Source organism: Patella vulgata, chromosome 2 (assembly GCF_932274485.2).
Source record: "Patella vulgata chromosome 2, xgPatVulg1.2, whole genome shotgun sequence".
NCBI classification, from domain to species: Eukaryota; Metazoa; Mollusca; class Gastropoda; family Patellidae; genus Patella; species Patella vulgata.
The window spans coordinates 42,351,059-42,375,422 of NC_065880.2; the positions used below are offsets into that span (position 1 = coordinate 42,351,059).

Below are 24,364 nucleotides of genomic sequence, written 5' to 3' on the forward strand. Positions count from 1 at the left end.
GACCCCTACACGCAAGTGAATTATTGAAATAAAATTAAAACATACGTTAGTCCCGAAATGACCTAGTTTGTGTCGAGTGGACGTTAAGCCCCATTTCTATCTCTCTCCCTCTTTTTTTGTGTAACTTTGTGTACACCATCAGATATACTATGGAATATTGTAGGATATAGTATTTTGATCAATTTCTAAATTGACAAAAATGCCAGAAAAACAATAACCTTGTTTTTTGTAAAGACCCGCAACATTAAAAAAAACAATCCATATCTCTTATTTCATTCAGGATTTTTAAAAATACATACAGCTAATACACCCCACTCCCCATACACTGGGGCACTGTTCTAAAAAGGTTGGTAATTGACAGTTGAAAATAAAAAAAGGAAAACCGTCATCCAAATATACTAAACAGCAAAAAAAAAACGTCAGTACAATTTCAAAATCAGAGAGGCACTTTAATCAAATCATTCTAGGAAACGACTTACTAAATGGATCAAATCAATTTTTTGTGAACAGTATGTTGACACATTAGTGATTAATTCATCACAATTCCAAGACATTACGAGAAGGTTCAGAGTCTGTACACAGTCTATACATTAGTATCTGGTGTGTCCACCACGAGTGTCAATAACAGCAGCGCAGCATCTGTACATGGAGTGGACCAGACAATTGATGAATGCCATTGGCACCTGGAACCACACTCTTAGAAAACCCTGGTGCAATCCATCGGCTATGTTTGGTCTCAGTACAACGTTATTAAGTCTCCTCTGAATTTCATCCCAAAGATGTTCAATCAGGTTTAAGTCCGGACTAAGGGCTGGCCAGTGCATAACGTTGACACCATTCTGCTGTAGAAAGTCCTGAGTAACTCTGGCGGTATGGGCACGGGCATTGTCTTGCTGGAAAACGTTGTTTCGATGACGTATGAAATGCGGTATGACGTGGGATCTGAGAATTAATCGATGTAGCGCACTGCTGTGATGCCGCCCCCTCATCATTGACCAAGATTTTGGAACACCACAGGACCCACTTTCTGGTTCAGGGCGATTCCACCCCAAACCATTATGCTTGGACCTCCCCATGAGTCTCGTTCCATGACACGTTGGTCAGAGTAACGCTGGCCACGTTGACGCCATATTCTGGTCCTGCCACCTGCAGTTGATATGCAATACCGACTCTCATCTGTGAACAGAACAGTTCTTCATTGCCTGTGTCGCCAGTTCTGGTGTTGTTGGGCAAACTGTAGATGTTCACGTCAATGGCGAGGGGTGAGGATCGGTTGACACACTGTATCGGTACTTTTGTGTCTTCCGTGTGTTCCCACTGTCTGACGTACTGTCTCAGATGCCTGTGTGAAGGGATTTTGCACCTGCTGTCGCACAACATGGCGGTCTTGTCGCCTTGTGGTAACCCTTGGTCTTCCAGTTCAGGGGGGATCATTCGTGGTGTTGGTGGGCCGAAAAGGTTGCTGAAGCCTGTAGATGGTCCGAACATTGACCTGGAAGTGATTGGCAACAGCTTGGGCAGTATGGCCAGCGTCGAGTCTTCCAAGCGCCTGGTTCCTCTGTGCTGTTGTGAGTCGTGGCATGCTGCTGATGTTGTAGTGTGAATGAGAACAGGAGTCCGGGAATTGGCAGCGGGAGCAAAAGTATTAGTCAAAGGATTTTTACTCACCTCAGAAATAGAGCTAGAGCCATCAGCAGGGACTGACGATTGAACATCTAGTCTTCTGCTTTTTGGAATTACGCCTAATAAGTTGTTGATTACCGGGTCTGGAGTTTCAATTGAAGGGAGTGATTTTACTGGAGCAGATGAATCAGGAGTGAAAGCTGTCTGAAGTTGTATTGTTTCCGACAATGGTAACTGTAACCCAACACGTTCCAAGGCTGAATTCAACATTCCACAAAGTTTTTCTGTTGTTTCATGCAGTAAAGTGAATAGAGCATCATACTTCCAAGACAATTGATCGTAGAGCTTTGTTTGGCTATCCTCGAATTGGGCTAAAGTCAACGCCTGCAATGTATCTACTGATCTGCCATCAAAGACGGTGCCGAAGGTAACATGCCCCTCATCAATCCATTTTTGCCAAATATCAGATTGCAACCTGGTGACCTCAGTTGCATCAGACATTGTTATGATGCCTAAAACTTCCATGATATTCGCCGCCTCAACTTTCCCAATCTTCTCCAGACACATTAAGGATTTCAAATCAGCAGTCTGCATGTCTATAGGAGCCATTCCCCCTTCTTCAATGAAAAATGACAAAGAAAATTCAGACAATAAAACAGATTATCTTTATTGTAAAGTATCAGTACCAATTGGCTGTAAGTCAATATTCAGAAGATAATTTTGTAAATTGTAACTAAAGCAGTCGTCAATGAAAACAACTCATGTGACCACTTTTCTTTGTTTACATGAAACAAAGAATAATAATTATGGTTATTGAAATCTCATTTATTTACTCTATTAAATTGCAATGACTAGGCACTTGTAGGACCTTCAGAAATCTCTGGAAGCTATGACCTAGTTTTTAAGCATGAAATTTACAATGCACAGGCAGGCGAGGAAATATAAGTGGGGGCGGGAATGGCCTGGTAACATAGTCTTAGATCATTTTACCATACCTTTTAACCATGATGGAACCACTATGGCTCAGTGAGTTAGATGTTAGCTCGCTAACCTGGAGGTCTTGTGTTCGATCCCTGTGTTGACGAAGAAATTTCATGGAGACTTCTCAATGTGGTTCCCCTTTGTCAGTGGTAAAGACGGAGGGCCTGGCAAGGGAAACGTATAGTCGTTTGGATGGGACAAAAAACTGAGTTCCGTGTGAAAATTGGTGTGCACATAACAGAACCCTTGGCAGTTGGAATTCAAAACAAGAGTAGGTTGTAGTGCCGCTGTCTAGGCAAATTTTCCTTCATAGTACACTGTATGACGTATGCCCATCTCCATTAACCCAGTCGGTGCAGAACAGTGGGACATTAAACCACATTTCATTTTATTTTAACCATGATATCTTTTGCTTTTGAAATCCAATTCCAAATAATTGTTCTGTTGTTCGGGTTGAATCCTATATAATATCAACATATAATTATTAAAACATGTGTGAAACATCTAATCCATCAGAAACACACCTAAAAAGTCATTATGCTTTCAATTCTTCTGCTATGTATGTCATTGAAGATGTATAAAATCATAATTCCCTTCTGATGAGCAAGACAAAAAACTCATTAGCTGTTCATACCATAATTTCTGAAAAGGGCCATTTCTACTGCAATCCCACAGTACACAATTTTATTTGCTGCGTTTGTGGGTTAAAAAGCTATGAGACCAACTTTATATCCAGTTCCATCGAACCTGTATGTTTCCAATGGTTTTGGGCTGTCCAAGGATGTTCAGTATGAAATACATCATTTTCTCTATTTATTTTAAAAGTATTGTGGTAGTTGATATGTTGGTCAATTTAGTTATTGATGAATAGCAACTAAATAGAATGCTACAGGGTCATATGTTAGTGATAAATATTTAGTTTTATATGGTTGAGGACACTGACTGGATTCAAGAAGGTCAAAATGTTGAATAATGGTTAATCATTAGGTTACAAACTCATTAAGGTGTTCATGATTGTGGGAATTTTTTTTATTGTACAAACAAATTGCTATGTAGTACATCATATAATTGATAACAAAGATTATGTCATGGAAATAAATAAATGTCAGCTTTATCTACAACATTATTTTGAAGCATCATTAAGAGTTCATTTTTGGTGCAATATAACCCGGCTGGTGCTGACATGCCCTAAAACCACAATTCTTTCTTTCAAATATATTTTCCATGATGTTTTTTTTTAATCGAAACTGGCAATCCTCTTGTGGCTGTCAGTACTAAGGTAAATCAAATAAGCAGTGTATGTTTAATGCATTGCTACTGAAGTAATACATCACAATATATACATGAGATACAATTAATTTAATCAAAAGCCTTTGTTTGACTTGATTGTAAATTGCAACCTTTTTACATACTTTTGAAACTGGAACTGGTTTCATACACTTGGTAATCTTCTTCTCATTCTTGGGGTGATGCTCTTCAATAAAATCTAATTTGAGAATGATCAAAATGATACATGCTTTTTCTTTGGACAATCGTAATTGATTGACTGATTTCAATATGACATCACAATTACGAGATGACTACAATGACATCTTGGTCATTTCCTGGTTCATGTAGTAAGCTCTTACTTATTTTTAATGGATTGTATTAACTGCATACTGCCAACTCTTAGATAATATAACTTGACTTTTTGATTTATTAAATTTTAAAACCAATTAATATGTCATTGTTTAAATAAATTGTAATATTTTTTCTTTCCCTTTGAATAGAATTAATTGATCATTTTGTACACCGACAGATCGTGGTCCACATCATAATAATCCCTGTAATGGTCAAATTCTTTTTTTAAAGTTTCGCTGGCGGTTTCATAGTGGGATGGTCCCAACGAACGTTAGTAGTGTCCGCATATAACTAAAATCAAAGGACGTCAGTCACAACTCCAAACCAAAGAACTTTTCCAAAAGTCAGTCAGAAGTAAACCAGTTGGGGATCTGAGAAGGTTAAGTTGGGCATGCAGTGTGTTATGACGAAAATTTTGTCCGGACAACAATTGAATTCCAAATGTCAAGGGTTTTTTAGATGCATGCCAAGGTGTACATGGGGACTACAGTTTATCTGGTTCAAATTCCAGCATATGATACGCTTGATTCATAATTCTCCTGAATTAGTGGTCAAAAGAACTAATTAGCGCCTGTTCTCTTGATTGAATTTTTAAAATTCAATCTTTTAATAGGAAAATAATAAGAAATATTTGTTTGTTTCATGATGGTTTTATTAATATTCTTTAATGTGATGTACAAACAAAAATCAGATTATCATTTTATAGATTTATAAAATGTCATTTTATGATAATTCTTGATAGATCACAACCATCAAAGTGGATTAATTGTTGGAAGTAAAAAATAATGTCCAACAATTATCCAGAAAGTAAATGACTAAACAACGATCAAGATAAGATTTTTTGACACTTGAATACTTAATTAAAGTTCAAAAATTGAAGACAAATATATTTTAATTCTCCTGGGTTCCATTTTTTAATCGCTATTATGAGCTATTATCACTTTGCAACCTGTGGTAAAAGAATCATTTTGAATTGGATTTGACTTTGCAGTTAAATTTGGATGATCATATTAGATAATATGTTCAAAATTGAGGACAAATCTTTCAGTCAGTTGCAGTGATACAATCATTGTACTTTTGTACCGTACTGATTTTCTAGAAGTTTTCAAGCAGATTAGTGATTATACTTAGGTTAGCGCCTGGATTCTTGAAAATGAGATGAGTTTTAGGCTGTGTGATCATGGAGAAATAGGTTCAGATCAACATTTTCCTCTCATACCGAAAGGATTGGAATTGATGCAGGGGTGATCTTGCACAAGATTAATGATGGTGTTGAAGTAAGATGGCAGGATTAAGGAATTCATATTGAGTTGCTACAAGAACTTGTGGATTAAGACCCTACCAGTGCATTTTATCCAAGGCAAATTATCAAAGATCTGTATTATTCACATAAGTGGATTGATATCTGAAGTTAACTTTGGATATTACTTGCAATGTAAATGTAGCCAAGTGTTATTTTGGTTCTGTATTATATAACATTAATTACATTATTGGCTTTGTAAAAGTGATAAATGATAGTGATAGATTCATTAATGTTGTAAGTAACAATATACAACTTCATCCAAAAGTAATTACATGTAACCTAAGTATTTCAAAATGATGGCTGTCCACAGCATAGTTATTTGTGAATTTATCATTTACAATGAACAGCCACTGAAAGTTAGGATATATTACCTTCAGATACTTTGTGAAATGTAAATAGTCTACTTTAAAATACTGGTAATTTAGAAACCTGGAATTTGGTGCCATTGAGTGTTGAGTTCTGGATGGATAGAATTACATCATACAATCTCTTCAACTTAATATATGTAGTCAATAACTATAATAGTTTTACTTGTTGGGGAGAAGAAAATTAAAAAAACAGATGCTCAGTCAATAAAGATAAGTAGTGATGAAATGAAAGGAAATTGGTCTGATGGTAAAACTAACAACATCCGTTTCCTAACTCCTCTTACACCTGCTCATATAATTTATCCAGGTAGAAATAAGAGAACTTTAAAAATTCAGTGATTACTACTGGTCATTTCAATCCTTCTGATTAACTGTATGGGATGAGCTAATCAAAAATTGTGTTGATGACTTGATGCATTACCTACACATTAATATCCGTTTGATGTGATTTGATTACATTTAAATAAGGATGAAAGGACCATCAACTCAAATTATGCTTGGCAATTTATATACGCCCACATTTTCATGTGGACGTATAGTGTCGTCGCACCTGTCCGTCCTTCCATCCGTCCGTCCGTCAGTTATTCCACAATTGTTTGTGGACACTCTACAGGTCACAATTCTTATCCGATTTCAACGAACCTTGAAATATAGGTTGATCTCCCTAAGATCTCGGTTCCTTTCGATATTGGCATGTATCGGACCATAAGTTCATGGATTATGGCCCCTGATTGTATGAAAAATCACGTTTTTAGCTTGATTTTGATGAAACTTGATAAACATGTTTTTTTACCCAAAGATATTGGTTCCTTTTGATATTAGCGCGTATCGGATCATAACTTCCTGAATTACATGTATGGCCCCTGTTTGTACGAAAGATCCTGTTTTTAGCTTGTGATCCCTCTAGTAGTCACAATTATTACCCGATTTAAAAAAACGTTTGAATATATATCACCGTTGAAATATATCCCCATTCCACCATAATTAATGTTGAATTCGAATTTCGGGAAAATCGAAATGAAACTGCCCGACAAAATGTCCGCTCTTTGTACGCAAATTGTGTAAAAGTATGCAATACAAAGGTTGTAGACCCTCTAGAGGTCACAATTTTTATCCGATTTTGATGAAACTTAAAACATATCTTTATATCCCAAAGATCTCAGACCCTTTTGATATTTGCACATTTCAGACCATAACTTTCTGGAATGTTGCCCCTGATTGTACAAAAAATCCTGTTTGTTTTTAGCTTGTTCTCTATAAATCTCTTGCAAAATGTGGGCGCATCCTGCCTGGTTTTCTGGATTTACTCAATTTATGATTGTTTTGACCCATTGGATTTATTTCATGTGTGACTTCTACAACTAATAGTTCTGAAAGATAAAGTATAGTTATTCAGGAAAATACTGTAAGCAAAATGGTGGCTATTGATGTTACAGAAGGGATGAAATCACCTGTCTAATTGTCCACATGTGGTGATAAAAAATATTGGTCTGTTTCCGACTTAAATTACGTGCATTTCACCTGTTCAGTCTTAACACACCTAAAAAAAGAATTGGGTTTAAGTCTTTATATAGTTGAACCACAGATGATAGTCCATAGATTTTGCACAAAAAAACTGGCACAAATCTCAAATTTTACGGTTAAAACCGTCCACATTCCTCTTACTAAGAACTTTTAACGGATGAGGAAATTGGACATGGTACTAACTGAAAACGGACACTTTTTGCTATGGACTTGGTCCCCCTCCCCCACTGCTTTAGACTATCGGAATCTCAGTGTACAACTCAGATCTGGTCATAATGTGGTTAACACTAAGGAGTTCACCTCTGTGTTTTAAAAAAACCCAACTCAATTTGATATGATTTGTCAAAACAGTTCTGTTGAAATACAGATTTCATGCAAAATTTGCAATGTAGATAATGTTACTTTCAATTTTTGAGTCATATAAATATTTGAGCAGTTTTCAAGAAGTTTAACAAACTACACTGGTGAAAAATATTGCACTCCATACCATTCAATTAATTTTTTTTTCTATATGTTGATTCTAAAATTATTAAATAATAATTTCACTTATATCTTGGGGAACCTTTCTTGAATAAATCCTCTGAACATTTAGAGTTTTAAAGACGTATTGCAGAAACCTTTATCTAAAAATGAAATTGCACTATGAAATTCTTTTTAGAATCGTATTTATACCTTTCAAAGAATTCAGGCTGGCAAAGTGTTTGTGTTGGTCCAAGCAGACATGAGACTGTGTTGTTGTATTGCAGAAGTGTTTCTTTTATAAATAGAGTCTGTGATGTGATTTACTGTGCTTTTAATTGAGCATAAGATTTTAGATCTTTGACAACAATTTATGTCCATGCTATTTAAGGGATTTTTTAAAGTCTAGAATCGATATAATGTAGTATAAAAAGCTAATGGTTTGTGTCGGAATGGTTTTGATTCACAAAGGGTGAAATGCAGCCTTAGCGGTCAACTGTAAGCTGTCCTTCCTATTTTGGTGAATGATCATAAGTGAAATATTCTGTTTGGTTCCTCAAATTATAGATGGAATGAAAAAGCTAACAATGTTTATCTCCACTTGTTTTGGAAATCTACAATTTATCAAACTGTTCACAAAAAATCAGTGTGTCAGAAATATAGTATTAAAGTAATATTTTCTAGGTATAAAAACACACAGATTTTTTAAGTTAATGTATTGACAGCAAATAAAAATGAAAATATGAAGTGCTCTAGGGATTTTGATTTTATTTTGACAGTGTAACTAAAGCATCAATTTATGTTTTTAAACAACAATAGCAAAATTGTGCGAAAATGTCTGAAAGCATTTACATATCATATTCTTGCACATAATGTGGCTAGGATAAACAGTATAATCTTTATTTAGTCTAAATTTGATGAATATAGCAGGATATAGAATTTTAAATTTTACTGACATTATTATTTCAAGAAACTGTGCATTCTAGATTCGTTGTTTCATGACCACCTAGTTTCTTTGTATTATTTTGAGGATCATATAAACCGAAATTAATTAAATATGTTTTTATTTTACAGAAAATGTGTAGATTTGAAGAACAAGTGATATTATCAGGAGTACTGTTGATTTTATATCTTTCTCCAGGATTTTATACACAACAAAATGGTAAGTATTTACATTACCATATTTTTGTCCCTCAATCCAATAACTCAATTCAACACATCTTGATAAGGTGTAAAATGTAATTTATTATTAAAAGATACAAATAAATGTCTAGAAAACAATACAAATATAAACATTATTCAAATAACAATACACATTATAATAATCACAATAATTATATTACCTGATTGCCTACAATTATCATGTTGGGCTAAATTAGAGCCCGCAATTCTGCCAAATGCATTCCAACTCTAAAAAACCAGTATGAAAAGATTAGCTCAACACAAGGTTTATTATTAAAGGAGCTAAACCACTTTGATTTAGCCTAAAAGCTGATCTGATGTGTTATTTCTATTAGTGATGGGGCAAGGGCCGCAAACTCTGTACAGTACCTTATTGTGTTGAATGATTAAACAGGAGTCAGCTTGTTTACTGATTTTAATTTTATGTTCTTTTACTCACTTAGTCGACATAGGGACATAGGAACACAAAATCACTTATATCTTAACACTTGCTTTATCTACAGACAGAATGCAAGCTCACAAAACAGGTCAACATATAAAATCCAAAACAAAAGAGAGAAAGAGAGAAATGTGGTTTAACGTCAACTCAACACAAACTAGGTCATTTTGGGACTATTTCAATAATTCGGTTGCGCGTAGGGGTCTTTAGCAGTGGGAGGAAAACAGAAGAGAAGCCGGAGAAAATCCACGAGGTTGGACAGGCGACCCTGCTCCTTGTCACGTACAACCGAGGAATCGAAACCAAGCCAGTTGACTCAATGACAGACCTTATGATACAGCGCTCGCACAATAACCATTCAGCCATCCAACCCCCCGACTAGTCTCTGTCTACAAGTGTATGCTGTTTGACTTGCCATGTTTTTATTTTGCAAAATTCAAATATTCTTCATATATATTTAGCCAGGTGTGCCGCTATTTTTTCATGTGTTCCAAGGTGTGCTGTTGGCAAAAAAGGTTGAGAACCACTTATATAGGCTTTATATGATCAATGAAATATACATGCAGTATGCATTACCAATCTGATCCTATTTTGTTTCGTTTTTTATAGTTTAAAATTTTGTCTTCACAACACTAGAATCTAAAAGAGTTGTTAGTTTAGTTGAAATACGCTATAAGCAGGAGTGTTTTATTATGGTGATAATGTGTATAAAAAAATTAACATTATTAGAAGTTCAGTAAATAGCATATTAGTAAATAATCAAACATGATAATAATTGGTGTCAATCATCTGTTTATTTGAAATACATGTTTGTGTGTGTCTTTAAGTTAAGATGTAGCAAAGTTCAAAAGAACACCTCAAAGATTATTCCTCTCGTGAATATCAACATTGTGTAGAAATCAAAACTCAATCAAAAGATAACTTTAGCCTCTGGAGCATCTTTAAGATTTTATAAATTGAGCAAGGATGATAAGTCATGAATTTAAACGCTGTGTATAAATTTCAAATCAGTCGGATTATAACTTTATCCTCTACATTGGACTGTGGTGATGTTAACAAATAGTGGTCTATTCCCTACCATTAACAATTATATGGCACAGATCTGTCTAGAATTATTTAAATTATCATGCTTTAAGAGATGTGTTTACCCCATTTATCACTGAAGTTATTTATCTTTTGATTATTTTAAATAACATGCAGCCTACTAAAACTACCTCTTTAAAATACACAAGTCTTGATAATCAGCCAGGGAAAGATCAAGTTAACCTTAATGCAGTGCCAGTAAAATCCTTAACCATTGTAAAAAGAAAGATGCCAATGTTTCATGTGTAATGCTTCTGTAGACATGATGAAGTTAATGAGGTATATAAGAAATATATTGAGAGCGAGACATTATGAAATATATTGATACATGTACTGCACCAGGGCGTCAGCATTAATATCAGTACTACTTTATGTTCCGAAAAGTCAGTCAACCTAAGAAAGCCAGATTGACAGTATTCTTAGAGTGGGCATGATTTGAGGTTTGTCTCCTCACTTTCCCCATTATTACTATTATAGTGAGAATTTGGTGACCAGTTGACAGCAACAGTCCTTGTAATTCAAATAGTCTAAGTGAGTGTTCTATCACCCGTTGCTTAATTAAGATGACTAGCTTGCATTATCACCTTGGTCCAAGCAAGGAAAGCACAACATATTGTTTGCAAAATAACCTGTCTAAAGTGGTTGTATTATTTTGAACAGTAAAACTAATGTTTCTTACCTGAAAATTGTCTAAAACAATCAATTCTGTACTATTACTTGTACCTGGTACACTTGGTAGTTCAGAAATTAAATGTAAATAAGCTTATGTGAAATCCATTAAGTGGCCAGGGGTAATTTGCCAATAAACCTGGCCTTGCCTCTGTTTAATTAAAATTTTAAAACCTCAAATATTTTTTCTTGCAACATTAATTGTTAACTCTGTTTAACTAATTCTGTTTAACCTGATTTATTTTTGTAGCTGACTCTGCTATGACAATGTAAAATTTATCTGGATTGCAGACTATCTGCTGTTGGCTTCTTTTTTTTTATAGATTATAGCATATTTTAAAGCACTGATTTATCAAAATCATATGAAATGAAAGTAGTCTACAATTAAGTTAAACTATCAATTGCATTAGTTAGCTAATAACTAGTTACATCTGTTAAATATAATTAGCAGATTATAAATATTCGCATCTGATTGTGGCAAATACAAAATTTTATTCTCCAATCCAATAATCTTGATACTTATATGAGCTTCTTAATTAATGAAAATCGTACTGGAGACAAAAAGTTCACAGAATTTCTGCTGGTCAAGGTGACCTATACATTGATATCCTGTACTAAATCTCATACAGTTTATTTTGGTTTCTTTCCCTGTAGAACAGTTCTCAAAATAATGTTACAAACTGATAAGAGATATTTTACACAAATTAAAAAATTTTATGTCTGCTATCTGAACATATTTTTTTTTACAAGAATGGGAAGCTGGGTATAATATTCAGCTATTTTCGGGTAATAAGCTATTTATATTATATCTTATCGCAGAGAAAAGGATATGGATATAATATACACACTGAATGTTTTTTAAATTCAAATCATTTTTGTCAAACAGCATTTTTTTCATACCATTTGTAGAAGACGAGTGTTTTTGCTTTAAACAGAATTCTGACTGTTGTTAGAGAAACATTTATTACCATTTACTTATCAGTGGTGCCAAAGATAATATACAATAATATTGAGGTTGGTGAAAAAGGAATTCTCAGGAGAAATTAAAAGGCTACCATTATTTCAATGCCATAAATTAACAGGGAAATCTAATGTTCGTTATATCTCTATTTCTTTGATGAACACGACTGTATACCTCACTGATTGGAGAAGTGATATTCAATTCATGTCAGACGTCTTCATCTAATCTGTGTGTGAAAATCAGATGTATTCTGCATTGGATGTTTTCTAATCCTAATGATGCCACAATACAATAAACAAGAAATTCTAGTTGAAAACTGTTAAATGACATCGAAAAAATATAGTTGTGTTTTGCCAACTGACAACTGGTCTCCTAAAAAAAAAAAACAAGAACAAAACAAAGACAAAAATAAAAGTAACCTATCCTATGAATTGTTCTAATGATAACACATATGCTGTAGAAATGCGACTGATGATTGCGCGTTAGCTATCTGGAGCCCTGGGACTTCAAGATGGCCGCATGGCAGCGTTCTGAAAACCAGGTTTTGCCAGACAGATGATTTTTATATACATTTTTATACATAAAAACTAAAAATTAAATGTATCTATTGCATTTTGAGGTTAAATCTTTGAAATTTTATTTTCATGGCATATAAATTCTCTGACAGGTAAGTTCTCCAGTCAGCCTAGACCCACACATAGAACTGAAATGAGAGTCCTGCCCCAAATGCCTCTTTCTTAAAATAACTGCAAACTGTGCAATACAGACCTATTAAATCACAAATCTTATCAAAACATTGCTTCTGCCATTAAAAATTGTGTACATAAATATATAAATTGTCTGAGGTACTAGACACTAATGATGCCAAAGAGATAAATCATGCAAATTTGTAATGGCCTCTCCAGCTATTTCAGTGTAATGAAAGAACAAATATCTGTGAAACATACTTTAGTTATATCACTTACAAGCATCTATTGTAGCTTCATTATCAGCAAAATAAAAATAAAACTAACCCTATTTTTACAGCTATAGGAGGTCTTTTCAAAGTCTTCTGTAAAAATCGCTATGCATTATACAATATAAATACACTTTTCTCATAATAATGTTTTAATAGTTACTGTTACGAAAAGCTGCCAGGTTCTTAGGTTTAGCACAGGTAAAAGAATAAAATACAGTTTGAAGACTTAATCAATATAATTTCTGGTTGTTAAGAGACTAACGAGGTAATATTTTATGCCTAATAGAGAATTTTACTCAGAGAAATGAAATGAAATAGGCTTTAACATCCTACTGTTCTGCTCTGACTTGGTTAATGAAGATGGGCATACGCCATACAGTGTACTATGAGGGAAAGTTTTGCCCGGACAATGTCACTGCTGTCTACCCTATATCGAATTCCAACTGCCAAGGGATCTTTTACGTGCATGCCAATGTTACACGGAACCTCGGTTTTTCATCCCCTCCTAACAACTATATGTTTCCCTTGCCAGGCCCTTGCCTGCACCACAGGGACAAGGTTGAACCATGCCAGAAAATCCTGATGAACTTTCTTGGCCAATGCAAGGATCGAAAACACGGCCTCCAGGTTAGCGAGCCAATGTCTCACCGGTTGAGCCACTTTACTCAGAGAACTGCGTTTCTGTCAGTTCTCCTTCTACCTTCAAATTAAAAATTATTTTGATGATGAGATGACAAACAACATTCTGTTTCCTCTTACTACCATATGTACAATGGGTTCTACCATAGTTTTCCAGCCAGTATAAGTCAATACTTTTTTCAGCATCTACTTAAATATTTCTGAGAAGCAACACCACCAAGCCACCATATGTGAAAAGAAAGAATGCTAATGTTATACAATTTGACTTATACTCCACATGGACTTCCCATCTTCACTAGCCCAGTTGGAGCAGAACAATAGGACATTAAACCCCATTTTATTTCATTTCATTACTACATCGACTTGTACACTGTAAAATACAGTATTAGATTTTTCTCCATGTCAACAACCCCTACATGTAAATACATGTACAAGCAATGGATTGTGAGTCCCCAAAGTTCTAACAACATTCCCATATTTCCAAGGTATTCTGCTATTTAGAATGGCATTCTATTCATATAGTACAAGGAACTAGAATTATAACAGAATAAAGTATGATTGACAAACATTCCTCTGAAAGATCTTTTGAGTAACATCAGACTGTGTTTATGTCCTATAGAGCAGCAGGATAATCATTGTAAAAAATGACAGATTGACATTGAAAAACATTTGCTGAAGCGCAATAAATGACTAATTTAATCACATTTTCAAAAAGCTTTGTTATGTAAATGTGAATTCTGTTGCTAATCGGTCTTTGCTTTCTAAGCTAGTGAACACAATACAAAAACTCTATTGTAATTCATTTACTTTAAATTCATGAAAGCTTATAAAGTGGATTTTTTTTTAATTTCTTGGCAATAAGAAATAAAGTCCTATTAAATATCAAAATGTTTTGTTTAATATTTCCTTTGTAATAGTTATTTTAACTGTTATTATGTGTGGAATTATAAATCTGAATTAATTACAAGATATGTAAATACTATCAGATTTGATGGATAAAAAGTTATCATAACTATCATTGTCATGATCTTTCTATGTGATGTTGCATGTAAATTAGGTATTACTGGAACATGTATGTTAAAAAAAGATATAGAATAAACTGGACTGAACTGATAAAATCATGTCTATTCCAGTAATAATAGGATATTCTCATGATTTTGTGGTGCCAGAAAATTCTCTAATTCTCCAATTAAGAGTCTATACAGACTAATTTTGCGACACGTTAATTCAATAAAAGAAATCAGTATGGTTCATTGTTGAATAAGAATGATATTATAATCAAGTTAGTGGCTTACGGGTCAAAACAATGAGATAGTAATACCATTATAATGAACTAATATACAAAATGTTTCATTCGGCTTGTGAATCAATCATGTTTGAGGCGATACCCTCTTTGAATACCTTCATTTATTAAATGGAACTACATGCCGGGTCAACATGGCTTGTGTAACCATCCTTTTTTTTTTTTTTTTTTTTTTTTTTTTTTTTTTTTTTTAAATCGCTTTTGATTTACTGGATAAACTTTATTCTATGAACTCATTTAGATTGCATCACTGAGATAATTGCCTTCTTCAGTAGTGCTTGGGTTCGGTTTATTGGAGCATTATGACGCAAGAACAAAGATCCTGAATCTGGTTTGATGGTTGCATGTCTACTACTGAGCTAGCCACCGAGATTTCCTTTTGATCTTGATAGTATCACCAAAGGGCTATTAAATGCAGCCTCTACTGGCGTACAGCATTTATACTTTACATAAATAAGCCATTTTAAAGTCAGATGAGTACTCTAGTTTATTAATGGTTTATCATTGTCATTTTCAAATTGGCCTTTTAATTTCTGTAAAGTACAGCAAGTGCACTCTCTTTAAGTCTTTGTTAAATTAGGAGTATTTGTGTGTTAACTTTTACAAACAGAAAGCTAAATACTAAAATCTGAAATTCGAATAACAATGAAGGGTTAATAGCAGGTGCTCTTTACTTATAACAAAAGGCCATATTTACAAATTTATTCTTATGTTTATGAATGGTCCATCCCAGGTTTACATATGTTGTGAGTTCTGGTCTGCAAGTGACTATGGCACCACAAGGTATGGTTGCTTTTTCTGATGGAAAGCACATATATATACCATTTTAGTCACACAAAGGAGATGTTCATGCTTATCTTTTTGAACTTATCCTTTTATTTGATTACATATTACAATATTTCAATTCCTTTCTGCAATTACATGTTATAATATTTTATAACTATCATTCCCTAATAACTATCATTCCCTTATTTGATTACATATTACAATTTTTGGAACTGATCATTCTTATCTATGACAATCAACTTTGTATATTTTTATTGACATAGCTAAAATGGTACAAATCCTTTCATTTCCTTTGCTCATTTTTATACGCCTGCATAGAAATGTGGTTGTATATTGCCTGTCCATTCGTCGGTCCGTCCGTCCATCCGTCCATCACACTTTTTGGGACACAGTAACTCTCCTTCTGATTGAGCTAGAATGTTCTAACTTGATGGCTTGACAGAGTTCGATCATGCCCATTTTTCACTAAGGCTATAAGCAGAGTAAAGCAATTTGATTAGTTGAGACTTTGGAACACTTTGGTTCTAATTGGATGATAGAAATGAAACTCTGAGTATAGATTCATTATATCAATACCTTGAAGAGGTTTGATGATGAGAATTTTTTGCTTGAGGCTAATTAGCGATTAGCGATTTGATAGGTCAAGACTTCGGAACATAACAACTCTGCTTTTAATTGAGGTAGAATGTTTAAACTTGATGTAGATATTCATTAGATGAATGTCTTGTTTTGAGTTCAAAGATAACATTTCCCACTAAAGCCAAGCAGAGCTAAGCAATTTCATTGCTTGATGCTTTGGGATAAGATAACTTGATATTAGCTGTTGGCTTGTTTTGAAATTGATATATTTTGTTTACATTAGTGAGATTAAGAAGCCTATTTAATTTCAGTAATTTTCATTAATTTCTTCTGGAGTTATGGCCCTTGTTTCACTTTGTTGCACCTAGTGAACAAAACTTACCATTCAATCTGTATGAAATTTAGAAATGAAGAAGCCTCATTTAAATTAGTGAACCGAATAAGGCTATTGAATTTCAGCAATTTGTGTTTATTATGTCTAGTGTAGAGTTATGGCCCTTGTTTCACTTTGTTGGACCTTGCGAACGCTGTATTGGCAAAAGTTATCATCTGATCTGTATGAAATTTATAAGCATTATTTCAATTAGTGAAACGAAGATGCCTATTGAATTTCAGCAATTTGTGTTAATTACGTACTTCTAGAGTTATGGGGGGAGGGATGGCTGAATGGTTAGCACGTGCACGCTGTATCATAAGGTCTGTCATTGATTCCCCGGTTGCACATGGCAAGTAGTAGGGTCGCCTGTCCAACCTCATGGGTTTTCTCTGGATCCTCCGGTTTCTTCCCACTGCTAAAGACCCCTACGCACAAGTGAATTATTGAAATAAAATTGAACCATATGTTAGTCCCGAAATGACCTAGTTTGTATGAGTGGATGTTAAACCCCATTTCTCTCTCTCTCTCTCTCTCTCTCTCTCTCTTGTGAATGCTCGAATGACAAAAGTTATCATCCGATCTGTATGAAATTTATATTAGTGAAACGAAGAAGCTGATTTATTTTCAACAACTTCTGTAAATTACTTCCAGAGTTAAGGCCCTTGTTTCCAAATTGTCTTGTTAATGCCCTGTTACCTTAAAAAAGAATAAATATGCGACAACCCTTGTCGACCGCGCGGACGATTTAGCAGCTGTGGGTGTATGTTTCGTTGTCTGGCATCCTATCTTTATTTGCTATTAAGGTCATGATTCAGTACTGTTATTGCAGTCACAATGAATAATCTACTTTCTATTGGTATGATAGAGACGCGTGTGCTACCCATTTATTATGATTGACATGATAGTCTCGATACGAGTCTAATTAACAGTCAAATGATTTCCCTTAAAGAGCTCACTGGATGAGGAAAATTAGCCAGGAAGTGTTGAATAAGCTTTGTCAGACATATTATAGCACCGTCTTTATTTGATTGGCCAAATCAGATTCTATAAATTCTTTCTTGAATGGTGGTAAGGAACTTGGTACCAACTTTTATTAACCTTTTCACCTTAATTAAGGTTTGTTTGAGATTCTATTTTTTGTACATTTCATTAGAATATAAATCTTGATCATTGAATACATCTTGAATTAGATTTGTGAATTACGGTTTCCGATAAGGCCTTTAACAAACTACACTAGCTTTTGTTGCCTTTCTTCATCACACAACAAAAGAAGTCTTTCAGGAATCCCAATATTAGGAATTTAAATATTTTAATATAAAGTGAGAGGATGGTGGTAAGGAACTTGGTACCAACTTTTATTAACCTTTTCACCTTAATTAAGGTTTGTTTGAGATTCTATTTTTTGTACATTTCATTAGATTATAAATCTTGATCATTGAATACATCTTGAATTAGATTTGTGAATTACGGTTTCCGATAAGGCCTTTAACAAACTACACTAGCTTTTGTTGCCTTTCTTCATCACACAACAAAAGAAGTCTTTCAGGAATCCCAATATTAGGAATTTAAATATTTTAATATAAAGTGAGAGAATGTTGTAGGTAATTTACCCACATCAGTAAGGATATTATATTTACTTCAGTCAACAGATAATGGAATTAGGTAGAAGAATCTTTGTATTGGTTTCCAAATTCAGGAAAAATCAAGCTGCTATCGTGCTGTGCGACAGTGAACTTATTGGACAATTCCAATCAAACTGGATAAATATCATTGCTTATAGAGTACAGCTACTATTCTGGTCTCCACAGTTTTACTTAAACTAATAGTTTTTAAGCAAGATGGAGATGTTTTAAGCAATATTTTCTTCCCCATCTTAGTCTGAGATAAAGTGTCAGCTTGATAGAAGAAAAAAGAGAAATAAGGGTATTATTAGGATTAGATCAGATTTAAGAATTCTGTTTCTCTCACTAACCTTTGAAATCACATCATTTGGCCAGACCAAATTAACTTAATGTAAATCTAATCAGATTTTCAAAAATGGCTGAATTAGGGTTTATTCAACAGTTCTTCCCTAATTTAGCAAATAGAAGAGTCACTATAGAATATTGGGTAATAATTAGATTATGTAAATAGTGAATCAAATAATAGGAACTCTTTTTGATATGATTTGGAACTTAAATTTGATTTAAACTTAACAATTTTTCTAGTAAAATTTCACTGGTTTCATTTGGTATTAGACCATCGTCTGAGATTTTGTATATGGTAGGACATGGAAACATAAATCAGTTTGTATTTTTATAATATTGTTGGTTGCAATGTAAGGGCCATGTTCCTGAATTCTGAGGACAACTGCATAGTCAGTGTTTGTATTCTGTTTCAGTTTAAACAATGTTTAAATACCTCAAATATATCGATACTCAATAGGGAACTAAGTGTATTTTAGGATTCAAAATTGTAATTAAGGCATGTTGAATGGTATTGTGTGACAAAAAATATTTGTCATCTACTAAATGACTTTAAATAAATAAAAATGCAAATTAAATCAATAAATCTTAATAATAAAAATAATTGCAATTAATTGATATTTGTTCAGTTTTAAGGTGTTCTATTCCTAAATTCTCATTTATCTTTATTAAAAACACAGTGATTTGAATGTAGGTCATTCTAGGGGATCAACCACACATGTGACCTACTTCTGTGAAACTTTACATAATTAGTATGAATATCATGTAAAGCCCTTAATCAGTGTATCACTAATCAATATTGGATTTTGTTATTACCTAATCACCAGTTAGTTTTAAACAACCACTATGATTAATCAGCATTTAGTTTTACAGACCTAAATGTGTTGTTACCTCTACCACTACCAGATTAACCTGGTGGGGCCCCTCGAACCTATGGGGGTCCCATCACATCACACATTTACAGATGCAACCTGTCTCTTACTGATTAATGGTTGGTAGGACAGTGCCAGTTGAAGCTGGTGCTAGTTGAAGCTGGTCCAGGTCTTCCGACATCTTTGGGTTTTTTAAAGGTCTAAAATATAACTGGGATGATTCCTTTAACAAAATTCTTATGGCTGACAAAACCTGTCTCTATGTTTAAGAGTTAATGACAAGGATATTCCTTTAATTCATAATCTGTTTCATAAGTAAAAGGATTTTTTTCTTTGTATTTAACATCACGTGAATAAAACCACTTGAGCACTAAGGGACATATTTGATTTAATTCTTACACAATGCAAAGCATGTTAACTGTTATTCTTAAACAATGCCCGAAAGAGTTGATCAAGATAAAGCATATGTATAACTCACCTATTGTTTATGGTAAAAGTTTCCAGTTTGCTTTCCTAACATTTGTTTGTTACCCTGACACATGAACTGAATTCCTATTACATGATGTTACCAGACTTGATAAATCTTTAGGGAGAATATACATGCAATAAGTTAAGTATAGTTCACCCCTTAAGGCATTGTACGTCCCACTTGGAACTGAGAAATTGAAGAACAACACAAAAACAGTGAGATGTTTTAGATGAAAAAATATGTTGTTGAAGATATATTGTCATTTCAGATTATTGAATGATAAATGATATGATTCATGTCCGAAATGATTCAATGAATACCCACTGAACTTGAGCCAATCTATATATAATAAACTATTCAGTCTGTTGTTTCAAACAAATACATGTAACATTTCTTTTCAGAACTAACACAGTTATATGGGATAACAATCACTGGTTTATTATACACAAGCACAACATTTCGATAAATAGCTCTGTTCAGTATGTAGATGTTCTCAACACAGTACCACCTTCTTGGTATTATACATTTTGAAATAATTTGAAGAATATTTGAGGAAGATTTAATGCTTGAATGACTAGAGTTTGATGAACTTTGTATTTATAGCTAATAATTATTAAAGAAGGAAATGAACTATACTTAAAGAATGACAGGCTTGCATTTGTTCTCCAAGATATTTTTGTATTTTCACCCCCAGGATTGACAAGGAATGTGTGACTAGTCACTTAGATGGGTCATGTATCTAAAAGAATTATTTTTAGATGGAATTCAGAGAAGTGGAAACGCAGCTGTCCAGAAAATTTCTCAACTATGCATTGCATATAGCCATAGAAATAAAGATTACCAGATGATAGTGTTACAATGAAAGAAGTACTGTACTCACAATAGGTTAAAGACTATTCCATTATTTTGGGAGTCTTCCGAGTATATACATTGTAAATCTCATTATCCACCAATTTTTTGACAGAAAAACAGAAACATATTGTCTGCAGTGTATGTATTTGTAATATTTTATTATTTATTATACATATAATATCATCTGTTATGATAATTAAAGATGGTGAAAGTTATCATCATAATTTTGGTCTCTCCTAACAGATGTTCTGTATGTCTTTAATTTGTTCATATACATCTAAGATTAATTGTGTAAATAAAATAAAACTGACTTCGAACATCCCATTTTATGGAACCCATAGAATTTCTAGTATTTTTTAGACATATAAGCCATACTTAATAAATGTTACATCCTTATTATTACTTTGTGTCCTCTTTATCCCTTGTTTGTTATAGTTGGGTTTTATTTGCAGTTAAGTTGGCTAACTGTTATCACTGTGAGTGGTGCTGAGTTAAATTAGCTAAATGATGATCACTGTTGAGTGGGTGCTGTAGTTCAATTAGCTAACTGTTGATCACTGTTATTGTTGCTGCAGTTAAATAAGATATCTGGTGATCACTATTGAGTGGTACTGCAGTTAAATAAGATAACTGGTGATCACTATGAGTGGTGTTGAAGTTAAATTAGCTAAGTGGTGCAGTTGAACCAGGGCCCACAAAAAGAGATTCAACAATGAATAACAAAAAGAAATTTCTAATAATTAATGGTAAAATATTATATCAAATATTTTGCGGTAATCCTGCCATTAATCTGTAGATGAATGGAATTTTCAAAGATTTTACAACTTTTAATTTAGCATACATGTAAGGTTTGGTTCATTTTGAAAGATACAAATTTATTTTACAGTTTAGTATCATGTTTATTTTGAATATTTATTATCATTACAAACTATGCTAGCCCTTCACCATGGACTGTTCATAAATCAATAATAATGCCAAAAATGTGACGCTGTCTCGTTTTCTGTCCCTAGTTACTAATCGTTATTGTACCGTATATAGGAGTCACATAATAGTCCAGTAGAGAATTATGGGTCTGAACAATCAGCTTATTGCATGTTTTTCACATAAAATTGCAGATCAGTCAATGGGAATAGTTATTGTGAACTTTCGTTTGTTTCCTTGACCAACTGTAATTAAAGGGTCATTGATATACTTACTAACAGACATCAGGGATAGATACAGGAATTTTCAAAAGGGAGATGCAAAGTTACCAAGTATATGGAAGCCATAACATTTGTTGACCTTTTTAATGATTTTTTCACAGAAAAACAAAAACAAAAACATGGCAAAATTGACTGAAAAGGTAAATTTGTTATTTTAGAATAGTTTGTAACATATTTTATACTACAGAAATTGCATATTTCTTGTGCCCCAGAAGCTCAATCAAAATTTGTATAAAAGACAATTAACTTCTTTGAAGCATGATATGAATTTATTCTCTGTTCATATGTGTAAATCTGAGAAATATTTATTAAGATATTCAAATATATTTTGAACCATATTTTAAAATAAAAACTAAAACCATTGATATGACTGTCAATAACTGTTTTGGAAGTTAGTATTATATGAATCCTAAAGCTAGATAAATATAATTATGAAGAATAGAGATATTGTAAGTTGTACAATATTAACAATAAAGATAATTTTGTTAAAAAGCATTAATCCTAAAAGACATTGTAGTTTAAGACATGTCCAAAATAAGAATTGCCAATAGAAAGTTGGAGAATTGTAATGGGGCAATGGTTTACTGACATTTAATTATACATGTCCATCTGAGAGATCTGGATGAAATTACTATTAAACATCAACCAGAATATGAACATCAAAAACTTAGAAATTTGCTGTTCAATGAAATTTTGATTTATTCTGAAGAAATATGTTTGTGTCTGGTGGGGATAATGGGGATTAATGTTTGAGTAATATTTATCTGGGAATGGTAACCTTTTAGACAAACTAAAAATCCTATAAACTATTCTTGTATTACACAGTATTATTGGATTTGTCTCGTCTTATGTTGACTTTCCTCTGTACTTATATTTTGATGGACAAGTATTTAATAATTTCACTTAACACAAAAGGATGGAATATCACATTTACAACAATGTACAATGAAAAAGAACATATAGATTTAGTATAGATCACTACAGTTTGTCTGAATTCTGCCAAAAATTATTTTTGTTGTTGATAAAGATACAGGTTAGAGGCTAAATATTTTTGTTTTACTTCTGCACAATTTATTTCATATCATTTTGACTACTGTTCCTATATTTATAAGACACCAAACACACCCAACACCATCTAAATCGTCCTTGCTAGGCCTAAAGTTAATTTCTGCATCAGATTTACAAAAACACAAATTGGGAGACAACTTTAAACATTATGATTTAAATATTCTGTAAATCAATAGGTTTACTCTTTATTCCCCTCACCCAAACAGTGTTCAATGGTTATGGTTATTCATCAACCTTCTGTCAGTTCTGTTACAGCTATTTTTTTAAAAAAATAGAGTATATAATCAAGAAGATCTTAAAAGCATTCTATCAGAAATCAATAAGAAAAATCCAAGAATGTTGTGGAATATTTGAAATCAGAACACATTAATCATACAGCAGACGGTCTATTAATGGTGGACAGTATTGAACAGCTAGTTTACTACATCTGTCACAAATCAAACAGTATGTCTAAAACTATCATACATTCTCCAATATGATGAATAATAACCATAACACAGCAATAAATGAAGCCTTTATTTTCTTCTTGTATTTCAAATTTATTTTGAAGATTAGCATTCGCAGAAAGCAGAAATCAATAATTCTTATATTCATTTCTGCATTGATGCATTTAGAATTAAATAAAGCCATGAGATTTATTTGTTCAAATACTGGGGAAAAAGAGTATGCATATTATATACTATTCAAAAAAAGTAGGGGATATTTGATTTTTAAGTGTTATTAAAGTCACCTAATGAAACTGACGAAGAAACAAATGACAAAATGAAATGAAGTTCACATTCATCGATTTATTCCAAATGATCGTTAGACTAAGTAAGGCACAGACTGACCATTATAAGGGTAAAATGATACCCGGGGTCAAACAGCAAAGTTACCACAGCATCACAACCAAGTCAGTAACGGATAAATCCTCCTCTGTTTGCCAAACAAACATTGATCCGACGTGGCATACTCCTAATGAGACGTCTAAGGTCATTTTGGTCCAGATTGTCCCATTCCTGTTGCAACGCAGCAGCAAGTTCTTGGACATTGGCAGGACGTTGTTGACGTTGACGTAACCTCTGTCCAAGCATGTCCCAGACAT

The 24,364-nt window shown here is 33.4% G+C and overlaps 1 protein-coding gene across 4 annotated transcripts in view; it reads left to right on the forward strand.

The window, feature by feature from the left end:
* Positions 1-24,364, forward strand: part of LOC126810921 (CUB domain-containing protein 2) — a 147,981-nt gene that overhangs the window by 61,573 nt on the left and 62,044 nt on the right. For all 4 annotated transcript variants that reach the window (XM_050536307.2, XM_056098638.1, XM_056098639.1 and 1 more), the window contains exon 3: positions 8,953-9,040. In XM_050536307.2, coding sequence (XP_050392264.1) covers positions 8,956-9,040 — 85 coding nt within the window. In that variant the 5' untranslated portion in view covers positions 8,953-8,955. The remainder of the gene's footprint in view (positions 1-8,952; positions 9,041-24,364) is intronic.